The sequence below is a fragment of the Panulirus ornatus genome, chromosome 48 (assembly GCF_036320965.1).
Source record: "Panulirus ornatus isolate Po-2019 chromosome 48, ASM3632096v1, whole genome shotgun sequence".
In the NCBI taxonomy this organism is placed as follows: Eukaryota; Metazoa; Arthropoda; class Malacostraca; order Decapoda; family Palinuridae; genus Panulirus; species Panulirus ornatus.
This window is the reverse complement of record NC_092271.1, coordinates 29,259,373-29,273,535: the sequence shown is the minus strand read 5'-3', so window position 1 is coordinate 29,273,535 and position 14,163 is coordinate 29,259,373. Positions and strand designations below refer to the sequence as shown.

The 14,163-nt window shown below is 42.2% G+C and overlaps 1 protein-coding gene across 7 annotated transcripts in view; it reads left to right on the top strand.

The window, feature by feature from the left end:
- The window catches only part of LeuRS (Leucyl-tRNA synthetase), a 34,587-nt gene that overhangs the window by 6,933 nt on the left and 13,491 nt on the right, over positions 1–14,163 (top strand). For 6 of the 7 annotated variants that reach the window (XM_071690384.1, XM_071690383.1, XM_071690379.1 and 3 more), the window contains exon 2: positions 11,607–11,804. The exons of the other annotated variant lie outside the window; for it this stretch is intronic. In XM_071690384.1, the coding sequence (XP_071546485.1) occupies positions 11,607–11,804 (198 nt within the window). The remainder of the gene's footprint in view (positions 1–11,606; positions 11,805–14,163) is intronic. 7 annotated transcript variants of the gene reach the window in all.

The following is a 14,163-nucleotide window of genomic DNA, read 5'->3' as shown; positions in this document are numbered from 1 at the left end:
CTCTCAACCACGCTCTTTTTATTTCCACACATCTCTCTTACCCTTACGTTACTCACTCGATCAAACCACCTCACACCACACATTGTCCTCAAACATCTCATTTCCAGCACATCCATCCTCCTGCGCACAACTCTATCCATAGCCCACGCCTCGCAACCATACAACATTGTTGGAACCACTATTCCTTCAAACATACCCATTTTTGCTTTCCGAGATAATGTTCTCGACTTCCACACATTCTTCAAGGCCCCCAGAATTTTCGCCCCCTCCCCCACCCTATGATCCACTTCCGCTTCCATGGTTCCATCCGCTGCCAGATCCACTCCCAGATATCTAAAACACTTCACTTCCTCCAGTTTTTCTCCATTCAAACTCACCTCCCAATTGACTTGACCCTCAACCCTACTGTACCTAATAACCTTGCTCTTATTCACATTTACTCTTAACTTTCTTCTTCCACACACTTTACCAAACTCAGTCACCAGTTTCTGCAGTTTCTCACATGAATCAGCCACCAGCGCTGTATCATCAGCGAACAACAACTGACTCACTTCCCAAGCTCTCTCATCCCCAACAGACTTCATACTTGCCCCTCTTTCCAAAACTCTTGCATTTACCTCCCTAACAACCCCATCCATAAACAAATTAAACAACCATGGAGACATCACACACCCCTGCCGCAAACCTACATTCACTGAGAACCAATCACTTTCCTCTCTTCCTACACGTACACATGCCTTACATCCTCGATAAAAACTTTTCACTGCTTCTAACAACTTTCCTCCCACACCATATATTCTTAATACCTTCCACAGAGCATCTCTATCAACTCTATCATATGCCTTCTCCAGATCCATAAATGCTACATACAAATTCATTTGCTTTTCTAAGTATTTCTCACATACATTCTTCAAAGCAAACACCTGATCCACACATCCTCTACCACTTCTATATATATATATATATATATATATATATATATATATATATATATATATATTTTTTTTTTTTTGCTTTGTCACTGTCTCCCGCGTTTGCGAGGTAGCGCAAGGAAACAGACAAAAGAAATGGCCCAACCCACCCCCATACACATGTATATACATACGTCCACACTCGCAAATATACAATACCTACACAGCTTTCCATGGTTTACCCCAGACGCTTCACATGCCCTGATTCAATCCACTGACAGCACGTCAACCCCGGTATACCACATCGATCCAATTCACTCTATTCCTTGCCCTCCTTTCACCCTCCTGCATGTTCAGGCCTCGATCACACAAAATCTTTTTCACTCCATCTTTCCACCTCCAATTTGGTCTCCCACTTCTCCTCGTTCCCTCCACCTCTGGTGACTGAGTTTGGTAAAGTGTGTGAAAGAAGAAAGTTAAGAGTAAATGTGAATAAGAGCAAGGTTATTAGGTACAGTAGGGTTGAGGGTCAAGTCAATTGGGAGGTAAGTTTGAATGGAGAAAAACTGGCGGAAGTAAAGTGTTTTAGATATCTGGGAGTAGATCTGGCAGCGGATGGAACCATGGAAGCAAAAGTGAATCATAGGGTGGGGGAGGGGGCGAAAATTCTGGGGGCCTTGATGAATGTGTGGAAGTCGAGAACATTATCTCGGAAAGCAAAAATGGGTATGTTTGAAGGAATAGTGGTTCCAACAATGTTGTATGGTTGTGAGGCGTGGGCTATGGATAGAGTTGTGCGCAGGAGGATGGATGTGCTGGAAATGAGATGTTTGAGGACAATGTGTGGTGTGAGGTGGTTTGATCGAGTAAGCAACGTAAGGGTAAGAGAGATGTGTGGAAATAAAAAGAGCATGGTTGAGAGAGCAGAAGAGGGTGTTTTGAAATGGTTTGGGCACATGGAGAGAATGAGTGAGGAAAGATTGACCAAGAGGATATATGTGTCGGAGGTGGAGGGAACGAGGAGAAGTGGGAGACCAAATTGGAGGTGGAAAGATGGAGTGAAAAAGATTTTGTGTGATCGGGGCCTGAACATGCAGGAGGGTGAAAGGAGGGCAAGGAATAGAGTGAGTTGGATCGATGTGGTATACCGGGGTTGACGTGCTGTCAGTGGATTGAATCAGGGCATGTGAAGCATCTGGGGTAAACCATGGAAAGCTGTGTAGTTATGTATATTTGCGTGTGTGGACTTATGTATATACATGTGTATGGGGGTGGGTTGGGCCACTTCTTTCGTCTGTTTCCTTGCGCTATCGTCTGTTTCCTTGTGCTACCTCGCAAACGTGGGAGACAGCGACAAAGCAAAAAATATATATATATTTATTTATTTATTTATTTATTTATTTTGCTTTGTCGCTGTCTCCAGCGTTTGCGAGGTAGCGCATGGAAACAGACGAAAGAAATGGCCTAACCCACCCCCATACACATGTATATACATACACGTCCACACACGCAAAAAAACGTACCTATACATCTCAATGTACATATATATATACACGCACAGACACATACATATATACCCATGCACTCAGTTCACACTGTCTGCCTTTATTCATTTCCATCGCCACCTCGCCACACATGGAATACCATGCCCTGATTCAATCCACTGACAGCACGTCAACCCCAGTATACCACATCGATCCAATTCACTCTATTCCTTGCCCTGCTTTCACCCTCCTGCATGTTCAGGCCCCGATCACTCAAAATCTTTTTCACTCCATCTTTCCACCTCCAGTTTGGTCTCCCACTTCTCCTCGTTCCCTCCACCTCCGACACATATATCCTCTTGGTCAATCTTTCCTCACTCATTCTCTCCATGTGCCCAAACCATTTCAAAACACCCTCTTCTGCTCTCTCAACCACGCTCTTTTTATTTCCACACATCTCTCTTACCCTTACATTAATTACTCGATCAAACCACCTCACACCACACATTGTCCTCAAACATCTTATTTCCAGCACATCCACCCTCCTGCGCACAACTCTATCCATAGCCCACGCTTCGCAACCATACAACATTGTTGGAACCACTATTCCTTCAAACATACCCATTTTTGCTGTCCGAGATAATGTTCTCGACTTCCACACATTCTTCAAGGCTCCCAGGATTTTCACCCCCTCCCCCACCCTATGATTCACTTCCGCTTCCATGGTACCATCCGCTGCCAGATCCACTCCCAGATATCTAAAACACTTTACTTCCTCCAGTTTTTCTCCATTCAAACTTACCTCCCAATTGACTTGACCCTCAACCCTACTGTACCTAATAACCTTGCTCTTATTCACATTTACTCTTAACTTTCTTCTTTCACGCACTTTACCAAACTCAGTCACCAGCTTCTGCAGTTTCTCACATGAATCAGCCACCAGCGCTGTATCATCAGCGAACAACAACTGACTCACTTCCCAAGCTCTCTCATTCACAACAGACTTCATACTTGCCCCTCTTTCCAAAACTCTTGCATTCACCTCCCTAACAACCCCATCCATAAACAAATTAAACAACCATGGAGACATCACACATCCCTGCCGCAAACCTACCTTCACTGAGAACCAATCACTTTCCTCTCTTCCTACACGTACACATGCCTTATATCCTCGATAAAAACTTTTCAATGCTTCTAACAACTTGCCTCCCACACCATATATTCTTAATACCTTCCACAGAGCATCTCTATCAACTCTATCATATGCCTTCTCCAGATCCATAAATGCTGCATACAAATCCATTTCCTTTTCTAAGTATTTCTCACAAACATTCTTCAAAGCAAACACCTGATCCACACATCCTCTACCACTTCTGAAACCACACTGCTCTTCCCCAATCTGATGCTCTGTACATGCCTTCACCCTCTCAATCAATACCCTCCCATATAATTTACCAGGAATACTCAACAAACTTATACCTCTGTAATTTGAGCACTCACTCTTATCCTCTTTGCCTTTGTACAATGGCACTATGCACGCATTCCGCCAATCCTCAGGCACCTCACTATGAGTCATACATACATTAAATAACCTTACCAACCAGTCAACAATACAGTCACCCCCCTTTTTTTAATAAATTCCACTGCAATACCATCCAAACCTGCTGCCTTGCCGGCTTTCATCTTCCGCAAAGCTTTTACTACCTCTTCTCTGTGTACCAAATCATGGGAAACAGAAGGAGTCACGCGGGGAGTGCTCATCCACCTCGTAGACTCAGATTGGGGTGTCTAAATGTGTGTGGATGTAACCAAGATGTGAAAAAAGGAGAGATAGGTAGTATGTTTGAGGAAAGGAACCTGGATGTTTTGGCTCTGAGTGAAACGAAGCTCAAGGGTAAAGGAGAAGAGTGGTTTGGGAATGTCTTGGGAGTAAAGTCAGGGGTTAGTGAGAGGACAAGAGCAAGAGAAGGAGTAGCACTACTCCTGAAACAGGAGTTGTGGGAGTATGTGATAGAATGTAAGAAAGTAAATTCTCAATTAATATGGGTAAAACTGAAAGTTGATGGAGAGAGATGGGTGATTATTGGTGCATATGCACCTGGGCATGAGAAGAAAGATCATGAGAGGCAAGTGTTTTGGGAGCAGCTGAATGAGTGTGTTAGTGGTTTTGATGCATGAGACCGGGTTATAGTGACGGGTGATTTGAATGCAAAGGTGAGTAATGTGGCAGTTGAGGGAATAATTGGTATACATGGGGTGTTCAGTGTTGTAAATGGAAATGGTGAAGAGCTTGTAGATTTATGTGCTGAAAAAGGACTGGTGATTGGGAATACCTGGTTTAAAAAGCGAGATATACATAAGTATACGTATGTAAGTAGGAGAAATGGCCAGAGAGCGTTATTGGATTACGTGTTGACAGGCGCGTGAAAGAGAGACTTTTGGATGTTAATGTGCTGAGAGGTGCAACTGGAGGGATGTCTGATCATTATCTTGTGGAGGCTAAGGTGAAGATTTGTATGGGTTTTCAGAAAAGAAGAGTGAATGTTGGGGTGAAGAGGGTGGTGAGAGTAAGTGAGCTTGGGAAGGAGACTTGTGTGAGGAAGTACCAGGAGAGACAGTACAGAATGGAAAAAGGTGAGAACAATGGAAGTAAGGGGAGTGAGGGAGGAATGGGATGTATTTAGGGAATCAGTGATGGAGTGCGCAAAAGATGCTTGTGGCATGAGAAGCGTGGGAGGTGGGTTGAGTAGAAAGGGTAGTGAGTGGTGGGATGAAGAAGTAAGATTATTAGTGAAAGAGAGGAGAGAGGCATTTGGATGATTTTTGCAGGGAAAAAATGCAATTGAGTGGGAGATGTATAAAAGAAAGAGACAGGAGGTCAAGAGAAAGGTGCAAGAGGTGAAAAAGAGGGCAAATGAGAGTTGGGGTGAGAGAGTATCATTAAATTTTAGGGAGAATAAAAAGATGTTCTTGAAGGAGGTAAATAAAGTGCGTAAGACAAGGGAGCAAATGGGAACTTCATTGAAGGGCGCAAATGGGGAGGTGATAACAAGTAGTGGTGATTTGATAAGGAGATGGAGTAAGTATTTTGAAGGATTGTTGAATGTGTTTGATCATAGAGTGGCAGATATAGGGTGTTTTGGTCGAGGTGGTGTGCAAAGTGAGAGGGTTAGGGAAAATGATTTGGTATATATATATATATATATATATATATATATATATATATATATTTCTTTCTTTCATACTATTCGCCATTTCCCGCGATAGCGAGGTAGTGTTAAGAACAGAGGACTGGGTCTTTGAGGGAATATCCTCACCTGGCCCTCTTCTCTGTTCCTTCTTTGGGAAAAAAAAAAAAAGAATATATATATATATATATATATATATATATATATATATATATTTTTTTTTTTTTTTTTTTTTTTTTTTTATACTTTGTCGCTGTCTCCCGCGTTTGCGAGGTAGCGCAAGGAAACAGACGAAAGAAATGGCCCAACCCCCCCCCATACACATGTACATACACACGTCCACACACGCAAAATATACATACCTACACAGCTTTCCATGGTTTACCCCAGACGCTTCACATGCCTTGATTCAATCCACTGACAGCACGTCAACCCCTGTATACCACATCGCTCCAATTCACTCTATTCCTTGCCCTCCTTTCACCCTCCTGCATGTTCAGGCCCCGATCACACAAAATCTTTTTCACTCCATCTTTCCACCTCCAATTTGGTCTCCCTCTTCTCCTCGTTCCCTCCACCTCCGACACATATATCCTCTTGGTCAATCTTTCCTCACTCATTCTCTCCATGTGCCCAAACCATTTCAAAACACCCTCTTCTGCTCTCTCAACCACGCTCTTTTTATTTCCACACATCTCTCTTACCCTTACGTTACTTACTCGATCAAACCACTTCACACCACACATTGTCCTCAAACATCTCATTTCCAGCACATCCATCCTCCTGCGCACAACTCTATCCATAGCCCACGCCTCGCAACCATACAACATTGTTGGAACCACTATTCCTTCAAACATACCCATTTTTGCTTTCCGAGATAATGTTCTCGACTTCCACACATTTTTCAAGGCTCCCAAAATTTTCGCCCCCTCCCCCACCCTATGATCCACTTCCGCTTCCATGGTTCCATCCGCTGACAGATCCACTCCCAGATATCTAAAACACTTCACTTCCTCCAGTTTTTCTCCATTCAAACTCACCTCCCAATTGACTTGACCCTCAACCCTACTGTACCTAATAACCTTGCTCTTATTCACATTTACTCTTAACTTTCTTCTTCCACACACTTTACCAAACTCAGTCACCAGCTTCTGCAGTTTCTCACATGAATCAGCCACCAGTGCTGTATCATCAGCGAACAACAACTGACTCACTTCCCAATCTCTCTCATCCCCAACAGACTTCATACTTGCCCCTCTTTCCAGGACTCTTGCATTTACCTCCCTAACAACCCCATCCATAAACAAATTAAACAACCATGGAGACATCACACACCCCTGCCGCAAACCTACATTCACTGAGAACCAATCACTTTCCTCTCTTCCTACACGTACACATGCCTTACATCCTCGATAAAAACTTTTCACTGCTTCTAACAACTTTCCTCCCACACCATATATTCTTAATACCTTCCACAGAGCATCTCTATCAACTCTATCATATGCCTTCTCCAGATCCATAAATGCTACATACAAATCCATTTGCTTTTCTAAGTATTTCTCACATACATTCTTCAAAGCAAACACCTGATCCACACATCCTCTACCACTTCTGAAACCGCACTGCTCTTCCCCAATCTGATGCTCTGTACATGCCTTCACCCTCTCAATCAATACCCTCCCATATAATTTACCAGGAATACTCAACAAACTTATACCTCTGTAATTTGAGCACTCACTCTTATCCCCTTTGCCTTTGTACAATGGCACTATGCACGCATTCCGCCAATCCTCAGGCACCTCACCATGAGTCATACATACATTAAATAACCTTACCAACCAGTCAACAATACAGTCACCCCTTTTTTTATAAATTCCACTGCAATACCATCCAAACCTGCTGCCTTGCCGGCTTTCATCTTCCGCAAAGCTTTTACTACCTCTTCTCTGTTTACCAAATCATTTTCCCTAACCCTCTCACTTTGCACACCACCTCGACCAAAACACCCTATATCTGCCACTCTGTCATCAGACACATTCAACAAACCTTCAAAATACTCATTCCATCTCCTTCTCACATCACCACTACTTGTTATCACCTCCCCATTTACGCCCTTCACTGAAGTTCCCATTTGCTCCCTTGTCTTACGCACCCTATTTACCTCCTTCCAGAACATCTTTTTATTCTCCCTAAAATTTACTGATAGTCTCTCACCCCAACTCTCATTTGCCCTTTTTTTCACATCTTGCACCTTTCTCTTGACCTCCTGTCTCTTTCTTTTGTACTTCTCCCACTCAATTGCATTTTTTCCCTGCAAAAATCGTCCAAATGCCTCTCTCTTCTCTTTCACTAATACTCTTACTTCTTCATCCCACCACTCACTACCCTTTCTAAACAGCCCACCTCCCACTCTTCTCATGCCACAAGCATCTTTTGCGCAATCCATCACTGATTCCCTAAATACATCCCATTCCTCCCCCACTCCCCTTACTTCCATTGTTCTCACCTTTTTCCATTCTGTACACATTCTCTCCTGGTACTTCCCCACACAGGTCTCCTTCCCAAGCTCACTTACTCTCACCACCTTCTTCACCCCAACATTCACTCCTCTTTTCTGAAAACCCATACTAATCTTCACCTTAGCCTCCACAAGATAATGATCAGACATCCCTCCAGTTGCACCTCTCAGCACATTAACATCCAAAAGTCTCTCTTTCGCATGCCTGTCAATTAACACGTAATCCAATAACGCTCTCTGGCCATCTCTCCTACTTACATAAGTATACTTATGTATATCTCGCTTTTTAAACCAGGTATTCCCAATCATCAGTCCTTTTTCAGCACATAAATCTACAAGCTCTTCACCATTTCCATTTACAACACTGAACACCCCATGCATACCAACTATTCCCTCAACTGCCACATTACTCACCTTTGCATTCAAATCACCCATATATATATATATATATATATATACTTTTTTTTTTTTTTTTTTTTGTCGCTGTCTCCCGCGTTTGCGAGGTAGCGCAAGGAAACAGACGAAAGAAATGGCCCAACCCACCCCCATACACATGTATATACATACGTCCACACACGCAAATATACATACCTACACAGCTTTCCATGGTTTACCCCAGACGCTTCACATGCCTTGATTCAATCCACTGACAGCACGTCAACCCCGGTATACCACATCGCTCCAATTCACTCTATTCCTTGCCCTCCTTTCACCCTCCTGCATGTTCAGGCCCCGATCACTCAAAATCTTTTTCACTCCATCTTTCCACCTCCAATTTGGTCTCCCTCTTCTCCTCGTTCCCTCCACCTCCGACACATATATCCTCTTGGTCAATCTTTCCTCACTCATTCTCTCCATGTGACCAAACCATTTCAAAACACCCTCTTCTGCTCTCTCAACCATGCTCTTTTTATTTCCACACATCTCTCTTACCCTTACGTTACTTACTCGATCAAACCACCTCACACCACACATTGTCCTCAAACATCTCATTTCCAGCACATCCATCCTCCTGCGCACAACTCTATCCATAGTCCACACCTCGCAACCATACAACATTGTTGGAACCACTATTCCTTCAAACATACCCATTTTTGCTTTCCGAGATAATGTTCTCGACTTCCACACATTCTTCAAGGCTCCCAGAATTTTCGCCCCCTCCCCCACCCTATGATCCATTTCCGCTTCCATGTTTCCATCCACTGCCAGATCTACTCCCAGATATCTAAAACACTTCACTTCCTCCAGTTTTTCTCCATTCAAACTCACCTCCCAATTGACTTGACCCTCAACCCTACTGTACCTAATAACCTTGCTCTTATTCACATTTACTCTTAACGTTCTTCTTTCACACACTTTACCAAACTCAGTCACCAGCTTCTGCAGTTTCTCACATGAATCAGCCACCAGCGCTGTATCATCAGCGAACAACAACTGACTCACTTCCCAAGCTCTCTCATCCCCAACAGACTTCATACTTGCCCCTCTTTCCAAAACTCTTGCATTCACCTCCCTAACAACCCCATCCATAAACAAATTAAACAACCATGGAGACATCACACACCCCTGCCGCAGACCTACATTCACTGAGAACCAATCACTTTCCTCTCTTCCTACATGTACACATGCCTTACATCCTCGATAAAAACTTTTCACTGCTTCTAACAACTTGCCTCCCACACCATGTATTCTTAATACCTTCCACAGAGCATCTCTATCAACTCTATCATATGCCTTCTCCAGATCCATAAATGCTACATACAAATCCATTTGCTTTTCTAAGTATTTCTCACATACATTCTTCAAAGCAAACACCTGATCCACACATCCTCTACCACTTCTGAAACCACACTGCTCTTCCCCAATCTGATGCTCTGTACATGCCTTCACCCTCTCAATCAATACCCTCCCATATAATATATATATATATATATATATATATATATATATATATATATATTATTTTTTTATTTTGCTTTGTCGCTGTCTCCCGCATTTGTGAGGTAGCACAAGGAAACAGACAAAAGAAAATGGCCCAACCCACCCCCATACACATGTATATACACACACATCCACACACGCAAATATACATACCTATACATCTCAATGTACACATATATATATGAACACAGACACATACATATATACCCATGCACACAATTCACACTGTCTGCCTTTATTAATTCCCATCGCCACCTCACCACACATGGAATACCATCCCCCTCCTCCCTCATGTGTGTGGGGTAGCGCTAGGAAAAGACAACAAAGGCCTCATTCTTTCACACTCAGTCTCTAGCTGTCATGCAATAATGCCCGAAACCACAGCTCCCTTTCCACATCCAGGCCCCACACAGCTTTCTATGGTTTACCCCAGACACTTCACATGCCCTGATTCAATCCACTGACAGCACGTCAACCCCGGTATACCACATCGATCCATTTCACTCTATTCCTTGCCCGCCTTTCACCCTCCTGCATGTTCAGGCCCCGATCACTCAAAATCTTTTTCACTCCATCTTTCCACCTCCAGTTTGGTCTCCCACTTCTCCTCGTTCCCTCCACCTCCGACACATATATCCTCTTGGTCAATCTTTCCTCACGCATTCTCTCCATGTGCCCAAACCATTTCAAAACACCCTCTTCTGCTCTCTCAACCACGCTCTTTTTATTTCCACACATCTCTCTTACCCTTACATTACTTACTCGATCAAACCACCTCACATCACACATTGTCCTCAAACATCTCATTTCCAGCACATCCACCCTCCTGCGCACAACTCTATCCATAGCCCATGCCTCGCAACCATACAACATTGTTGGAACCACTATTCCTTCAAACATACCCATTTTTGCTTTCTGAGATAATGTTCTCGACTTCCACACATTCTTCAAGGCTCCCAGGATTTTCACCCCCTCCCCCACCCTATGATTCACTTCCGCTTCCATGGTTCCATCCGCTGCCAGATCCACTCCCAGATATCTAAAACACTTTACTTCCTCCAGTTTTTCTCCATTCAAACTTACCTCCCAACTGACTTGACCCTCAACCCTACTGTACCTAATAACCTTGCTCTTATTCACATTTACTCTTAACTTTCTTCTTTCACACACTTTACCAAACTCAGTCACCAGCTTCTGCAGTTTCTCACATGAATCAGCCACTAGCGCTGTATCATGATAGCGAACAACAACTGACTCACTTCCCAAGCTCTCTCATCCACAACAGACTTCATTCTTACCACTGATCTCACTTCATCCTTATCTCATTTCTGTGATTATACCCCATGTAATTGGAATTAAATTTTCTGTTGTACCGGATGTATGTATAGTGCTTACTGTAAAAGTATGCATAGGAATATTATATATCTCTAGACGGTTTTTCTTTTCAGTTCAGAGAAATAATCTCATGAACCTCTTAATGAAGGAGCTGGTAAACTGTATATTCCTTCTGTTCTGAGTTCCCTATGGAACATAGTCATGCGTTTATCATTTTTCAATTTTACAGATGTCTCGTAAAAAGTTAGAAGATCTGCAAGCTATTGAATATTTAATCCAGAAACAGTGGGATGAGGAAAAAATTTTTGAGGAGGATGCTCCAGACAATTTTAGTGGAAGTAAGGAAAAATTCCTGGCGACTTTTCCCTATCCATACATGAATGGCCGCCTACACATTGGACATACCTTTTCCCTCAGCAAGAGTGAGGTAAATTCTTAAGAATTGTATATATTTATTTCTTTAATGGTTAGTGGTGGTTGATTTTAGAGGGGAGAGGCAAATGGCTAGAATTGTACTAAGGATAAAGCTTCATTATTCCTGTTAGTTTTATATCTATATACCTGATGCATGTGGCTACCCCTGCAACTGCCTCAAATGGGTGGTCATAGCAACAGAGTCTCCATAACTAGTGGACTTCAGGACCACTTCATAACCTTTAGTGCCTCACCCTTAACAGGCTGCTGGTGGAGGGCAGCTCTAGTGCAGTTTGCAGAGGCTTCTACCTCTTACTTAAGCCTAATGCTCCTGCCTAATGTTCCTACCTACTACTTCTGCCTAAGGCACCTACCTCCTACTTTTACCTACAGCTTCCACCATTTTGTCATAAGCCAGGGCTAGGACATAGTGTTCATTGCAAGAAAATGTAGTTATGAACAGTGAGCTGTGTGAGCTCAATGTTAAGTGATATTTGTTACATAGAGAGATAATATATTTGTGGACAGCATGCCAGTAGTCCATGTGAGGAGTGCAACTTGACAACCACTGAAGTACTGGCTCACTATGCAGCTATATTAACCCTACTAATACCCAGATGGGCTGTACTGGTAATATATCTCTCCTGTAATTGGCTGCATATCAACTACTACCTACTCCTACCTATTAGTTGTTGCTGTGAATTTTGAATTGGCTTACTCCTTTATTGCTCAAACTGGGAGAGCCCGTGTTAAATTCTCTTAGCCAAATCGGCAGGCTTCCCATGTCAAGATCAGGTATTGATTTGGACTAACTGTTGCTTATAAAGCCAAATATTGATTTATTGCAGCCCCAGAAAAACCACAAATGATCAGTTGGTAAGTTTACAAGATGTGAAAAAATAAAACATTTAAATCAATACTAGATGGTAGTACCTTTACTTTTGATCACTTTATGTATATCAAGATTCAGAATTATATTTTCTGTCTTTATGCATATAAAGATGGAAGCCATTGGTTCTGGCTGTTCTCCTTTTCTTGTGTTTGCCAGATAGTGCCTGGGACTTAGGAAGAAATGGCCTCATTTGCTCACAATCATCCTCTATCTGTCATGTACAATGCACTTAAACAAGAGCCCCCTATCCACAATCAGGCCCTGTAGATTGTTCCATAGTTTCCCTGACCACTTCATATACCCTAGTCCAACCCATTTATAGCACTTCATCCCCAGTAAACCACATTGCTCCAATTTACTTTATCCTTCATGCACCTGCTATAACTTAGGTCATCCCACAAGCTATGTATATTCTGTAGGGTCATCTTGTATGCAGGATTTCCATGTAGACAAGCTTGCAGGTGGTTTTAGGGTTGTAGAGTTAATGTGCAGAGTAGATTTTTTCTGATTACTTCCTTGCAACAGAAGAGTTCTCTTTCGGTAACTAGTGTTGCAGTAAGTCAACTCAGTGATAACCTGTGCACAGCTAAAGCCAACCCTAGCTGTATTTTTATGTTTTAGCTCCTCCTGCCCTCATTTGAATTTGAAGGAGCTGTTTACTAGCATGTAGAAGTACCATGTGGTACGAGCAATTAGGATTGATTAAAATTGGGAAAAAATCATAGAGTGATGTTTACCGCATTTGTACTTGTTTAGAGTGATGTTTACTGCATTTGTACTTGTACAGTTGCCTTTGCCTGCCCATCCTTTTAAATTGGAAGGAACACTTTGTGGATATGTAGAGATCCCTTATGTCAAGCAGCCTCAGTTAGCACTGGGGAAGAATCCTGTTGGCTCATTTGCCTATATATCACAATGGAGAATGTATGGCCTGGTGTGTGCCCCAAACCATTTAGTGGCTAATTAATGATAGTCTTTAGATACCAATATGATAAGAATGATATGACAGATGTTGAACTATGAACATCATACAAAGTTCTTTGCATATCAGTATTCCATTAGTGGCATTGGAGAAAAGACAAAGATTTATGAGTTAGCTAAAGTTGACAGACATGTGACAACCAAGTCTCATGTGATGTGCTAAATTTGAATGTCTATACAACAACAGGTATGATTAATTTGGATTTTTTTTTGTTCTTTAACTTTACTTCAAATTGATTTACAAGACAAAAATATTATTTTTTGATTTTTTGATGAACCCCAGTCCTGGAGACCCCATAAATATCCATTTAAGGCTTAAACAGAGTTGTTTTAGGTAATTTTTCACAATGAGCACACCTTTTGATGTAGTTTGCTATTTAAGAGTTAAATAGTGGTACTTGCTCCTATGATTATCCCCATGTGCTTTTTTGCTTTGATATGATAATCATTCATGAGTAAGAAAAAATACTAAAAAAATTATGATATTACTGAAATGTTG